This window comes from Ovis aries, chromosome 16 (genome assembly GCF_016772045.2).
Source record: "Ovis aries strain OAR_USU_Benz2616 breed Rambouillet chromosome 16, ARS-UI_Ramb_v3.0, whole genome shotgun sequence".
Lineage (NCBI taxonomy): Eukaryota > Metazoa > Chordata > Mammalia > Artiodactyla > Bovidae > Ovis > Ovis aries.
In genome coordinates, this window is record NC_056069.1 from 64,226,381 (window position 1) to 64,240,126 (window position 13,746).

Here is a 13,746-nt window from a genome sequence, read left to right on the forward strand (position 1 = left end):
ACTGGCTCTTCCTTCCATATTTAAAGTACACCCTCGTTTATGGTTTGGGGAGAAAATCCAGGTAGGTGAATTTCACATCACCTTTGTGAGTCTTAACTCTCCACACTCACATCAGTTTATGTTCTTGGTCCATGAGAAGCAAATTGGCTTTCAGTACTTTTTAATTAAATTGTAGTAAGACTTGTATCCTGTGAAATGACTTCAGTGGGAGCCTCATAAAAATACCTATGCAGTTATTGGCTTATGTGATTAATATTTATATAGACAAAGCCAGCAGGCTTAGTGGGTAGGTAATTCTCCACCAGATATTTATTACAACCTGAAATTAACTGGAGAGAATCATTTTTTTCTCTCTTCATTGTGTTCCTAAATCACCAATTAAGATCGCATTCTTTTGACTCAGAGAAAAATGAAGGATGATTTTTACAAGGCAAAGTTGGTTGTTTCTGAAGTAGTACCCTGTGACAGTCTAACACAAGCCTGTCATTTCCAATCTGACACCAGTTGATAAGTGGGAAAGTCGATTATGGGAAAGATGTCTTCCAGCGTTAGAAGGTTTTAAATTGGCTAGAAGTTTTAAATGCTGTATGTTGTCACATAATAGAGCCCATTCAGGTAAAGTGACGTCTATCCACCCCTAGAATCACAGCACCTCCGCAAACCTCACAGCTCTTATCACCTTTCCCAAGTTGAGCACACAGGAAGGAAGAAGCTGGTTAATTGTGTGGTTAACATCTATATCTGTTCTGTATCCATTTACAAGTGTTCATAAAGCTTCATTTTCAGAAAAAAAAAAAAACAGGATGGTTAATGTGTTTGGGGAACTTTCATTTAAAGTATTCTTATTTTACAGAAGAAACACTTTTGGACTAAATGAATATTTGCTTGAGAAGGGAACTTGGATTAAGTAGTAGACATGTAGATGAGAAGAACAGGGCCTGTATCCCCAGGGAATCTCCCTTTGAAAAAGCCTCTCTTAGGGGGCGATTGAGAAGTTAATGAAAGCTAGAAAAAACAAATGCATGGCATCTCTTTCTTGGCCTTCACTAGCGAAGAGTTCTTAGTGTCTTTGTCACCTTATGTGGGAAGTCTCTCTACCTAAGTAATATAAAGAAATATCATCCTGATTTTGACAAAACACATATTTGAAAACTAAACTCAAGATTAAAGGAGACCCTGATCTTCATGGGAATGTACGAAAGAACAAGGGCTAGACATATACACTCATTAATAAAGTCATGTCATGCTTATTTAAACACCATCAAACCTAAAAATGAGATACGATGAGATGAGATGGTTGCATGGAATCACCGATGCAATGAACATGAATATGGGCAAGCTCTGGGAGATGGTGAGGGACAGGGAAGCCTGGCATCCTGCAGTCCATGGGGTCACAAAGAGTCAGACACAACTTGGTAACTGAACAACAACAAACCTAAAAAACTCCTGAGTGGCCACAAATGAATAAATTGACTCTCAGCTATAAGGTCCCTAAATTCATGCTAAGATTTTAGTGAGTGACTTTTTACTTGTGACAAAATCTCCAATATGTGAAAAATTCACTGAGAACATGATTGCAACAGAAATCTCAAAAACATTCACATCGATTTTTGTCTAAATAATGGATAAAGAAAATATCCAATTTCTATCCTAGATGTACTTTAAAAGGCATGGACATTTGTTTATCTGTTCCAAAATTTCTGGAAAATTATTTTCTTGAGTAGTAGAAACTGAGTAGAAGTATTGATTCCCAGAGACACTACCCACAAGGATGAAGCAATGGACCCCTGTGCAAATATCATTGAAATGCGAATATCCTTGTCTGTATTCACTTTCTCCTGCTGCGTAACAACAGTTCTACAAACTTACTGACTTAAGAAAACACACAGTTATCACCTCCAGTCTCAGTGGACTAGGAGTTCTGATATGATTCACCTGGGTTCTCTGCTCGGCCAGAGCTGTGGTTTCATCCGAGGCTCACCTGGGGAAGGATTTACTTCCAAGTTCACGTGGTTGTTATTGGCATTCATTTCCATCAAACTAACTTCTGTGGTGGCTAGATGGTAAAGCATCTGCCTACAATGCGGGAGACTTAGGTTTGATCCCTGGGTTGGGAAGATCCTCTGGAGAAGGAAATGGCACCCCACTCCAGTACTCTTGCTTGGAAAATCCCATGGATGGAGGAGCATTGTAGGCTACAGTCCATGAGGTCACAAAGAGTTGGACACGACTGAGCGACTTCACTTTCACTTTTCCATCAAACTGTGGACCTTGGTTGCTTACTCACTGTCAGTCTGAAACTGTCCTCAGTTTTTTGACAAACAAGCTTTCCCAACGTGGTCACTTGCTTCCTCAAATCTAGCAAGGAAGAGAATCTCCTTGCAAAATGAACATTACTGTCTTATGTAATATCATCACAAAGGTGGCATAGCCACACCTTGCCATAATTTATTGGTTAGAAGAAAGTCACAGAGCTAGTGCTCAATCAAGAGGAAAGATATATATATCATACATAAACGTATGCATTGCACAGGATGTACAGATCAAGAGGCAGGAATTGTTGGGCTCAACGTAGAGTTTATCTGCCATCAATGATGAACTGTCCTTATCACTACAACATCCAATTCACCCCATCTCCAGTTTCCTCCCAGTTTTATACCATTCAGTCATTTCCCTAAATCTGGAAACTTATTCAAATCAGACTCAAAGTGAATGAGTCTCCCTGGGTGTAGTTCATTTCAGCCTGTCCATCTTAAAGTGTGAGACAAGTTATCTGGCCACTAACACACTCAGCGGACACATGGTGGGGCAGGCAGAGGATAAGAGCTACAGTTACTTCTGTTCAAAAAGGGGTAAGTGGAAGGTACAAAGAAATTTCCGTAAAAATTGAGGTCTACGCAGACAAGTGGAGGGAGTTGCTTGATGAAGTTGCAAAGTTCGGGCGTAATTCTCCACAGTTCTTAGCCCTGCTCTCATGTCTGTTTCCTGCTTGACCCTTCCTTTTCCATGAAAGGTAGCATGTGCCTGCAGCTGGTTAGTTTAATGAGCCTGCTTCCTGGCAGTGGAAGTTTGGGTTTCCAACAGCCTCATTTCATTTGTACTTTCTCCATATATTCAGTCTCAGCTGGTGATCTTTTTGCTGAAGTCAACTTCAGAAGTCTGCCATGAATTTCCTTGGGCTTTGCTCCACTAAACAGTCTAGACCCACAGATCTTTCTGAGACAGCCCTTCTCTAGCTGGGGCTTTTGCTAAGATGGCTGAGGGACAACACCCTCCAGCTTTCTTGTGATTGAGAGGATCTGCGATTCTTGTTCTTGAACTTCTGAAAGGACTCCTTGTGGGACTGAACTCTACTCTGATCTTTTGACGCCCCTGAGGTTCTAACAAAAGGTTGTACACTCACAACTTCAGGTTTTTACTCTTTGCCAGCCTTCCTGGTGGTGCTCAGAAGCCGCCTCTTCATTTCAGTATCTTTTACCATCAGGAGAGGCCAATGTCCTTTCTGTTTAGTATTATTTCCCTCAATTTCTTTTTCTGCTGCCCCAATGCGTCAGTGGTAAAGAATCCACCTGCAGCGCAGGAGACATAGAAGACACAGATTTGATCCCTGACTTAGAAAGATCTCCTGGAGAGGGAAATGGCAACACGCTCCAGTATTCTTGCCTGGAAATCCCATGAACAGAGAAGCCTGGCAGCTACAGTCCGTGGGGTCACAAAGAGTTGGACACTACTGGAGAGACTGAAGATGCACACACATATATATGTACACACACACACACACACACACACACACACACACACATATTTATAACATAAAGGGAAGGAAAGTTGCTCAGTTGTGTCCGACTCTTTGCAACGCCATGGGCTGTAGCCTACCAGGCTCCTCCGTCCATGGAATTTTCCAGGCAAGAATACTGGAGTGGGTTTCCATTTCCTCCATCTCCAGGGGATCTTCTCAACCCAGGGATCAAACCTGGGTCTCCCACATTGCAGGCAGACACGTTACCATCTGAGCCACCAGGAAGGCCCATAACATAAAATTGTCATTTAACCATTTTTAACAGTTTGACTTAGTAGCATTATTACATTTAAGTATTGTGCAACCATAACACCATTTCCAGAACTTTTGCATCCCCTGAAACAAGAACTCTGGAACCAATAGTTGATAAATCTGCCTAATAGAAGATTTAAGTAAGTATTGAGTAAGTAGAATCATATAATCTTTTCTAGTTTGTACCTCACTTATTTAACTTAGCATATCATTTACAAAGTTCATCTTGTAGCATGTATCAGAACTTCATTGCATTTCAGGCTGAATAATATTCTTCTGTAATATTATACTAACAGTTTATTCAAAGGGATTAATATTCTCTACCAGGATTCTCAAAATTCTACTTGCTTCTACTCAGTTTCTAGTCCTGAAGCTGCTTTGATATTTTTAGATCTTTCTTAAAGTAGCACCATGTGTCTAAGTATCAAGATCTGTTCTAGTTGTCATTCATACAAATATTACCTCAGACTTAGGGGCCTAAAACACCACGTGCTCTATTGGCTCACAGCGTCTCTGGGGTCGTGGCCTGGACGGAGCTTAGCTGGACCCTTTGCTTCAGCATCACTCAAGCGTGCAGCAAGGTATAGACTGTGGCCATGGTCTCATCTGAGGCTCCTTTGGCAAGGGGAGGGGTCTGCTTCCTAGATTTCTCCTGTGTTGTCAGACTGAAGCTGTTTTCCAGAAACTGCTCTCAACTCCTTGCCTCTGGGACTTTCCTATTTGATGGCTTACTTTTTCAGAGCCAGCAAGAAGGAACTTCCTGAAAGAAGGATAATACAGGGTTAGGTAGCATATCACGGAAATGACAATCTGTCGTCTTTGCCATGTTCTGTTGATCAGAAGCAAGTCACAGGTCCCACCCACACAGAGTGGGAAGGAATTACACAAGATGTGAATTCCAGGAAGTGAGGCTCATGGAGACCACGCTAGAGTCTTTCAGTTGTATTATCAAAGTAAAGAGACCCAGCCACCAATCGGGGTTTATGGTATGATTTTTCTGTCTGCACAGGCAAGTTTGCTTAATCCCGTGATGAGCCAAAGTGATGCTCTTTGCAAATCATTATCACTACTCTTTCCTAATGGTTCCCTTAGCTTCTTCTTGGGGAAAAAATAATATTGTGAAGAACTCAATACTTGTACAGTTTCTCTGGTGCCACAGAAAATTCCATTCTCCCAGTGTGGCCCAGAAAAGCATCACTTAAGAGTAAATCAAGGAGAAAACAGTTCTCACAGGGCTCTGATTGGTTCAGGCTAACAGGTTTCATGAGAAATCAACATGGGTGGAACCAGAACAGAACACATTTGTAGCATGAAGAAATAGGACAAGGGAAAATGATACGGTATTGAAAATCTAGTCCATGCAGGATTATGAAAGACAATTCTCTTCACAGAGATTAGGTCTGTGGAAAAAATGGATAATTTATGGAGAAATAGCGCCAGGCTATTAATTCATTCTGAAATGCAAAATGAGAATGAGCAGTCATGGGCAAAATGAAAATCTTAATTTTTAATGCATCGTGAAATGCATCTGTGACCATCAATGCTCTAAGACGCTGGTGGTCCGAGAGAGCCAATAAGATTTCAGAACTGCTCAGCTTGTCCTTTGGTAAAAGCCAGCCGTGTATAAAGGACTCAGTAATGAAGAGCAAATGGCTGATATATTGTGTATCTATTTTATCCATAAATTAATAAAAATCCTTGCACCCCCAGAGTCACCGAGGTAACTAAGTTTGTGTGTGCTCAGTCGCTGTGTCTGACTCTTTGCGACCCTGTGGACTGCAGCCAGCCAGGCTCCCCTGTCCATGGGATTGTCCAGGCAAGAATACTGGAGAGGGTTAGATGCCCAATGTTGTTCATGACCAAGAAAGACATTGGAGGCCCAGTCTGTAATTTAACAAGAGATACATCTCTCTGGCACGTGTTTGTTGGGTGATGGAGTAAGAAAGGCAGAGGGCCAGTGCTCTCCTGACATCGCAGAAAATGCAGAGCTAGGAGCTTGTAAGGGCTTAGCCTCTGAGCAGACTTCCCCCAGGGTGAATTTTTGAGCGAAACCTAGACATAAATGACAGACTAGCCTGGCAATTTCTAGTGCTCTTTGACTTCCCTTGCAGAGGACACCAGTTACATTATCTGGTGTGCCTTTTGTCATAGAACTACTATAGAAGAAGAAAGAGAAGAAAGAAAAGCACATTGTTGACCACCTTAAAATGCAGCCAGGGATATAATTTATAATGTGGATAGAAAGTTCTAGGCTACACAGAGTTATCAGGTTCTCCTGCGGCAGACTTTCAGCTGTAATAATACACTGAGTGTGTTCAGAGGGGAGCACGATGTAGACAGAGATGAGAAAGGATACATACATTATGATTTACTCTCCTTTTGGTAAGTGGTGGCTCCGTTGCTATGCTTTTTATTAAAAAGTCAAGGGTTTTATGAGTACTATGAATAAGATTTTCCTTTGCCCACTCTGCTCTTAATGTGGGTTTGTTTTAGAAAGCTGAAGTTAGTGTTAAGGTGTCAAGGAATTCCAGACCCTTTAAATATGGGCAACATGACTTTGAAGCTGGGGGTGGTATTCTGTCCACATTGAGAAAGGCTCCACATGGATATTTTAATTTACTGCTAAGAATTCTGATGTTTTGAGTATTCTTGACTTACTTCTTCCAAACGCCTTCTTAAAACAAATGGCAGTTTCCTCGTAGAATAATCATCGCACCGACATGGAGGTTAATAGTCACTGAGGAGTCAGGAAGCTTTACTTTACGTCTTGTAACTGCACATTTGCAAAGGTCTGGTGCTTTTCACCTATTATATCCTCAGTTTTGTTTTCAAGGTCATCCTCTGTCAATTAGAAGCCTACTTCGTCTTTCCTCCCACATGTAAGAGTGTCCAGAGTCCCGAGCTGTGAGACTCAGGGCCGTGGAAGACTGTCTTATGAAGAAGAGTGAGAACTCCTTAGTTTCACTGGCTTCTCCTTCATGAGAAGATTTAGAGACGAAACCATTTTCCCAATTAGTCCCTGACTCACCCTCTGCTGTGAAATATCAGCCCTCTCTCCCTAGAAGTAGGCACACCACCCACTTTCATTGGAGAGGCTGACTCTACAGTTCATTTATTTATTTGTCTTATTCCCCTCTACCATGGATGTCCCATGGATGCCGCTTCCTGTCTCTTGGCATCACCATCATATTTGTCCAACTTGGGCTGTCTCTGCCTCGGATTGTTGCAAACACGCCCTCTTGGCTGGCATCTGCCCCATTAGCTCCTCCTAATCCACCTCTGGGAACTCAGCACCACCTCCATGTAAGCATGGAGAACTCTGCTCCTCTCAGGGGCTCCAGTACCAGCAGGATGAGGCACCAACTCCTGCAGCCAACTCTTCACTCCAACTCTGACAGTACTTGTTTTTTCTCTGGAGCTTGAGATTTCCTTGCTTCCTTGAAAATAAAGCTCAAGTTCCTCCACTCTATCTGTATAAAGACAGATCATTCCACTGTCAACTTTTTCTGTTCACCTCTCTTTAGCACTTTAACCACAGTCTTCTTCCTGTTGTTCAGTTGCTTTGTCATGTCCAACTCTTTGCGACCCCATGAAGGGCACCATGCCTGGTTCCCCTGTCCTTCACTGTCTCCCGGAGTTTGCTCAGATTCACATCCATTGAGTCGGTGATGCTATCTAACCATCTCATCCTCTGCTGCCTCCTTCTCCTTTGGCCTTCAGTCTTTCCCAACATCAGGATCTTATCCAGTGAGTCAGTTCCTTGCATCAGGTGGCCAAAGTATTAGAGCTTCAGCTACAGCATCAGTCTTTCCAGTGAATACTCAAGGTCAGTTTCCTTTAGGATTGACTGGTTTGATCTCCTTGCTGTCCAAGGGACTCGTAACAGTCTTCTCCAGCGCCACAGTTCAAGGGCATCAATTATTTGGTTCTCATCCTTCTTTCTGGCCCAGCTCTCACATCCCTACGTGACTACTGGGAAGACCCACTCCTGCTTTCCACTCTTTCCCAGAACGCCCAGTGATGCTCTCTGTGCTTCATCCTGTTGACTCCCTTCAGCTTGGCCTGACTTTCTGCTTTTCATGCTTGTATATATTACTGCATCTACCATATTCATTAAATGTCCTCCATTTGGTGGGAAAACAGTTGAGTCATATCTGTATTTGCTGTCAGGAAACTATGCTGCCCCAGCTACCTTTCTTACCTTCTGGAAATCAGCTCCTTACCTCTGTTTTTGCTCATTAAGATAGTGTTTTTCTTACTATGGAAAACAGTATAGAGGTTCCTTAAGAACAAACGACAAGGACCTATTATACAGCACAGAGAATTAAATTCAATATCTTGTAATAAAGTATAATGAGAAAGAATCTGAAAAGAATACATGTATATATATAGGTATACTGAAGCACTGCTATACACCAGAAACTAACACAACTTTGTAAATTAACTGTATCTCAGTTTAAAAAAAAGTCTATTCTGTCCTGCACACCCTGGGTTTGTGTCTATTTCCCTGAGTGCAACTCAGGTTGGACACGCCTGAGACAGGGAAGCTCCCTTGATGAAGAAGAACAGCATCTTCTTACCTGTGAGCCGTAAACCCATGCACTGCCAGCTCGTTTCCTTTTTACTGTTTCTCTCACTTCATTTTTTTCTCACTTGTAGTATGAAAGACTGAGGAGAAATTTGATTTTTCTAAGGCTAAGGATGGCTTTGTATATTTGGCTAAGAATTGGTAATATGAATATACACATAAGACATATAGTCAGTCACTAAAACAAACAGACTAGTTGTCAACAGTAATTCACCTCTTTTCGGATAACAGGTGCTCACCGAAATTAAGGTTGTGGAACATCATTCTGGGAGAGTCTACAAATAAATTTAAAAATACAATAACCTAGGCAGTGTGTGGCTGGAAGCTTCATACTAAAATTAGGCTAACTTTTCTATAAGGTATGTTACTAGGATTACAGGCCTTCCTTGATTCAAGGATGAGAAATGAATCCCAAATACAATGTGTGGACTTTGTATTCATAACCTACTTTATCTTCCAGTGTTTGTGTTTGAAGATAAATGCCCTACTTAGGTATTTTGTGTGTGTTCTCGTTTTTCCGAGCGTCTATTTGAAGGGCTCTGTTTGTCTGTTTCTCCTCTGATTGGCTGCACAGGAAGCTCCATCCTGCATCGTGAGTCTAGCATCTTGCGTTGTCTCCCGCATATCCCATTGTCTGTGCTCACACAGCATGGCCAGCGCCGCATCCGCCTCCTTCCCTGTGCGACCACTCGGAACACTGCGGCGCCCCTCCACGCGGAGCATGCGCATGGGTTCAGCATCCGGTGCAGGGACGGAGAGTGGACAGGCCCGCAGCCTCGCGCTCCACTAAATGGCTGCTTTCCCCCTCTTGGTTTCCCCGTTACAGATACTGCAATGAGCACCTGCTGTGCCCGCCACACGTGTTCTGGACAGGATGGGGACCCTGGGAACGGTGCACGGCCCAGTGTGGGGGTGGCATTCAAGCTCGCCGCCGAACCTGCGAGAATGGTCCTGACTGTGCAGGCTGTAATGTGGTGAGTAGTCCTCATCCCCAGCCCGCAGTCTAGAGCGGGGAGACCAGAGTCCTCAAACACCGGGTGCTCTGCACACACGGAATGCTACACCCACAAAAGATGTTCTGCAAACACAGATGCTCTGCAGAGACTAGGTGCTCTCACCGACTAGAGATACTGCCAACAGGAGCTTCTCAGCAGACGCTTAATGTTGTGCAAACCGAAAATGCTCTGGAAACTTGATGCTGTGAATCTAGTGCCTGTTCAGGTACTAGATGCTGTGACTCACAAGTCTTTCTGGCTAACGAGAATGTCTGGAGGAAATACTTGGAATTAAGAGTATCCTGAAGGCTGATTGGAGGAAATCTTCCCATATGGGATAAGCTGCCCCAGGGCTTTTCCAGTTCTTGTCTCTGAGCTAGTACAAAAACTTCAGCCTGCTTTACTCTGGGTGCTATATTTGGTTTGGGAAGTGCGATAAGATCATCAAACTGAGCCCACACTAAGTTATTAATGTAACATGTGGACAAACCTTCCACACTGAAGACTCACCGGCTTTATGGGGCCTTTATCAGAGCACATTTGGTGCCAATTTTAAGGGCATCAAAGACATCTTATGGTTTTCTTTCTCTTATGCGTTAGTGGGTCCTATTTCTCCTAACACTTTGGTCTGCCAAAATCCCGCTTGTGCCAAGGCCTGAGGTTGCTCTTCCAGTGCCGTCTGTCAGAATGATTGAGCACTCAAGTCTGCGGGGCTTTGGCTTCATTCGCTTGCCCCCAGTGCAAACACTGCAGAGTGACTGTAGAGACAGTAGGGACGCCTTGGTGGGGAGGTTCAGCATGAGAAGGTCTGGTTGGGCATGCTTCCTTGCTGATCTTCCAGTTGGTCTTTGCAGTAATTTTGTAACCTTGGCTTATGAGACATAGAAGGTGTTTGTGCTGCTGTAAAGTTCGTTTTTGTGAGACCTAAAAACCACACAGTTCAGATAGTCTTGGGAAATTTGGAGAGGGAAAGAGGATTATGAGATGCTTTGTCGGATATTATACCCAACCCAAGGAGATTTTGTTATTGGGATTTGCAATTAGATTTGTTCCCCTTTGCACTGGCAAAGATATTGCAGTAGCTTTAGCAGAATCTATTACTGATTATAGAAGCACTTCTTTCCAGGTCAGCCTGAACTAACTTTCAACCATGGAATATCTTAGTGTTCAGTTTAGGATGATGTAATTATTGATAATTCAGATGCTGAGATTTAAAATTATTTATGAAAATGTGACAGGTAAATCTGTGATCATTTAGAATGTCTAGGAAACTGTTCAAATGTGGTAGGTTTGTCCTTTCTAAAATACATCAGTCCTGATCCAGGTGGTTTGGCATCTAACACTGGGGTCTCCACTCTCAACTCAAAATTTGTTTCCTCTGCTGGTAAACCATAGGGATGGATGACCTGAGTGGAATTGCACTTTAGTTTGTAAACTTTGCACTACAAAGAACTCATAAAACATTTCAAGTCATTAATTTTCTTATTGCAAATTTACTTAAGTTATTACATATAAAAAGTTTAATGAAAGAAAAGTGTAGCCTATCTCCTATGCAGTCGCTGGACTCTGCGTGTGTGTGTGTGTGTGTGTGTGTGTGTGTGTGTGTGAGAGAGAGAGAGAGAGAGAGAGATACATATGATTATAAATGTAAAACTTGAATGTCTTCCTAAAATGTTCATGTATTTGTTTTGTCTCTAAATTTGCAGAATTTGGTTTGTGAAAACTGTAACATCAGTTTTCAAATTCAGAGGACTATCAGGAGCATCTCTAAGGAGTTTAGTGTAAGTTTTTAGGTATTTTAGCTTAGTTTTCTTTTTCTTCCCCTCCATAGTTAAACTACTGGCCATGTAATTCCTGGAAGGTATTATTACAGCACACTGGAGCATTCCATGGAGAAGGAAATGGCAACCCACTCCAGTGTTCTTGCCTGGAGAATCCCAGGGATGGGGAAGCCTGGCGGGCTGCCATCTATGGGGTCCCACAGAGTTGGACACAACTGAAGCGATTTAGCAGCAGCAGCAGAAGCATTCTATTCTTTATAGTAGAAGCACAACTTTTATTTTTTTCCCACATCTTTTTTCCTATTTATTCTACTTTCTGTCTCTTCCAAGGAAGGAATATCAACTGAGGAACATAAGTGGAATGAAGGAGAGGCTTGGTTTCTTTGGCTTGCTTAGAAAACGTATCCTATCAGTTCAATTCCTAATATGCTTATTTAAAAATAATAGCTACTTAGGTAAAGTGACATGTTGATCATATCCTAGCTGCAGTTTAGACATCTTTGGCCACAATGTATGTTTGTTTTTGATGTTTAGTCTTCTATCGATATGGTGGCACACAGCATTGTAAATTGACCATACTCTATTATAAAGTAAAAATTAAATATTAAAACAAGAGAATTTTTAAAAATACAAGGACATTTTAAATTGGTAAAAAGAAAAAAAGATGTGGCTGTAAGTATACGTAATTTGTTGATTTTGGAGTCACACATTTCGTTATCTGCATGCCTGTGTCTGGCTGGATGACATCAGGTGATATTTCTGAATCTCTGGCTCCTCTTCTGGGAAGAGGGTGATCTTTCATCCCTCCCGCAGTGAGTATCAAGTGCAGTGATGCCCGTGACCTCCTGCCAGAAAGTCTCGGCTTCCTTGTGAGTTCTCTTCCCTACTTTCACTTCCTTGTTACTCCTGGTCTTCAGCTGCTCCTTTGAGTTTAAGCTTGTTAAAAATGATTTATACTGATGAAATGTTATTCACACAGTAAAGGACAGACTCGTGAAAAGGATAAGAATTTACATTTCATAAGCACGGGAGCAACCAATAGAAAAAGTGTTGCATTCAAGTTCAAGAATGAATAGGATATAAAAGACTTGAGAATCTTTACTTGCTCTGCCATTTTTAACTTGAAATTTCCCAAAAAATATTTTCCATGTTTCACCTGTGATGTTCATATGTCTTTGTTTTTGAATAAATCTCCAAGCCTTTATTTAAGTCTCAGTAAGAGATGGTCAGTCAAGGATCCTTACTGAGAACCATTAGTTTTTTTCTGTGAATCTCAGCTCTTAAAGTTCTAAATGTTGGTTTCTCTTCACAATCCTGATTTAATATTTTTTGTTGTTGTTAAATATGAAGAAGTGGGCTTGCTGGAATCGGATGGTAGTTTTATTTTTTATTGTTTGAGGAATCTCTGTGGTGTTTTGCATAGCGGCTGCACCATTTTGCATCCCCATCCATAGCATGCAAGGGTTTCAATTTCTCTATATCCAAAAGAAACCAGGATCTTGAAAAGCTCTCTATATTCCTGTGTTCACTGAGGCACTATTCACAGTAGGCAGGATATAGAAGCAACCTAAATCTCCATCTACAGATGAAAGGATAAAGAATAGGATATACTAAAATGGAATACCATTTAGCCTTTAAAAAGGAGGAAATTCCTCCATATGTAACAACATGGACCTTGAGGTCCAGTTCAGTTCAGTTCAGTCGCTCAGTCGTGTCCGACTCTTTGTGACCCTATGAATCACAGCACGCCAGGCCTCCCTGTTCATCACCAACTCCCGGAGTTCACTCAGACTCACGTCCATCGAGTCCGTGATGCATCCAGCCATCTCATCCTCTGCTGTCCCCTTCTCCTCCTGCCCCCAATGCCTCCCAGCATCAGAGTCTTTTCCAATGAGTCAACTCTTTGCATGAGGTGGCCAGAGTACTGGAGTTTTAGCTTTAGCATCATTCCTTCCAAAGAAATCCCAGGGTTGATCTCCTTCAGTATGGATTGGTTGGATCTCCTTGCAGTCCAAGGGACCCTCAAGAGTCTTCTCCAACAAGAGTCTTCCCTAACACCACAGTTCAAAAGCATCAATTCTTCGGCACTCAGCTTTCTTCACAGTCCAACTTCACATCCATACATTATGCTAAGTGAAATTAGCCATTCACCGGAAGACAAATAGCATGTGATTCCACTTACAGGGAGATATCTGAAACAGTCAGATACTTAGGATCAAAGACTGCAGCGGTGTTTGCCAGGGGCTGGCTGGAGAGGGAGATGGGGAGATAAAGTTGTAGTTAAGCAAGATGGACAAGTTCTAGAGGTATGCTACAACACTGTGCCTACAG

At 42.2% G+C, this 13,746-nt stretch overlaps 1 protein-coding gene across 4 annotated transcripts in view; it reads left to right on the forward strand.

Annotated features, from left to right (window-relative positions):
* SEMA5A (semaphorin 5A) overlaps positions 1-13,746 on the forward strand; it is a 557,148-nt gene that overhangs the window by 469,965 nt on the left and 73,437 nt on the right. For all 4 annotated transcript variants that reach the window (XM_060400273.1, XM_060400274.1, XM_027980170.2 and 1 more), the window contains one exon: positions 9,466-9,613. In XM_060400273.1, coding sequence (XP_060256256.1) covers positions 9,466-9,613 — 148 coding nt within the window. The remainder of the gene's footprint in view (positions 1-9,465; positions 9,614-13,746) is intronic.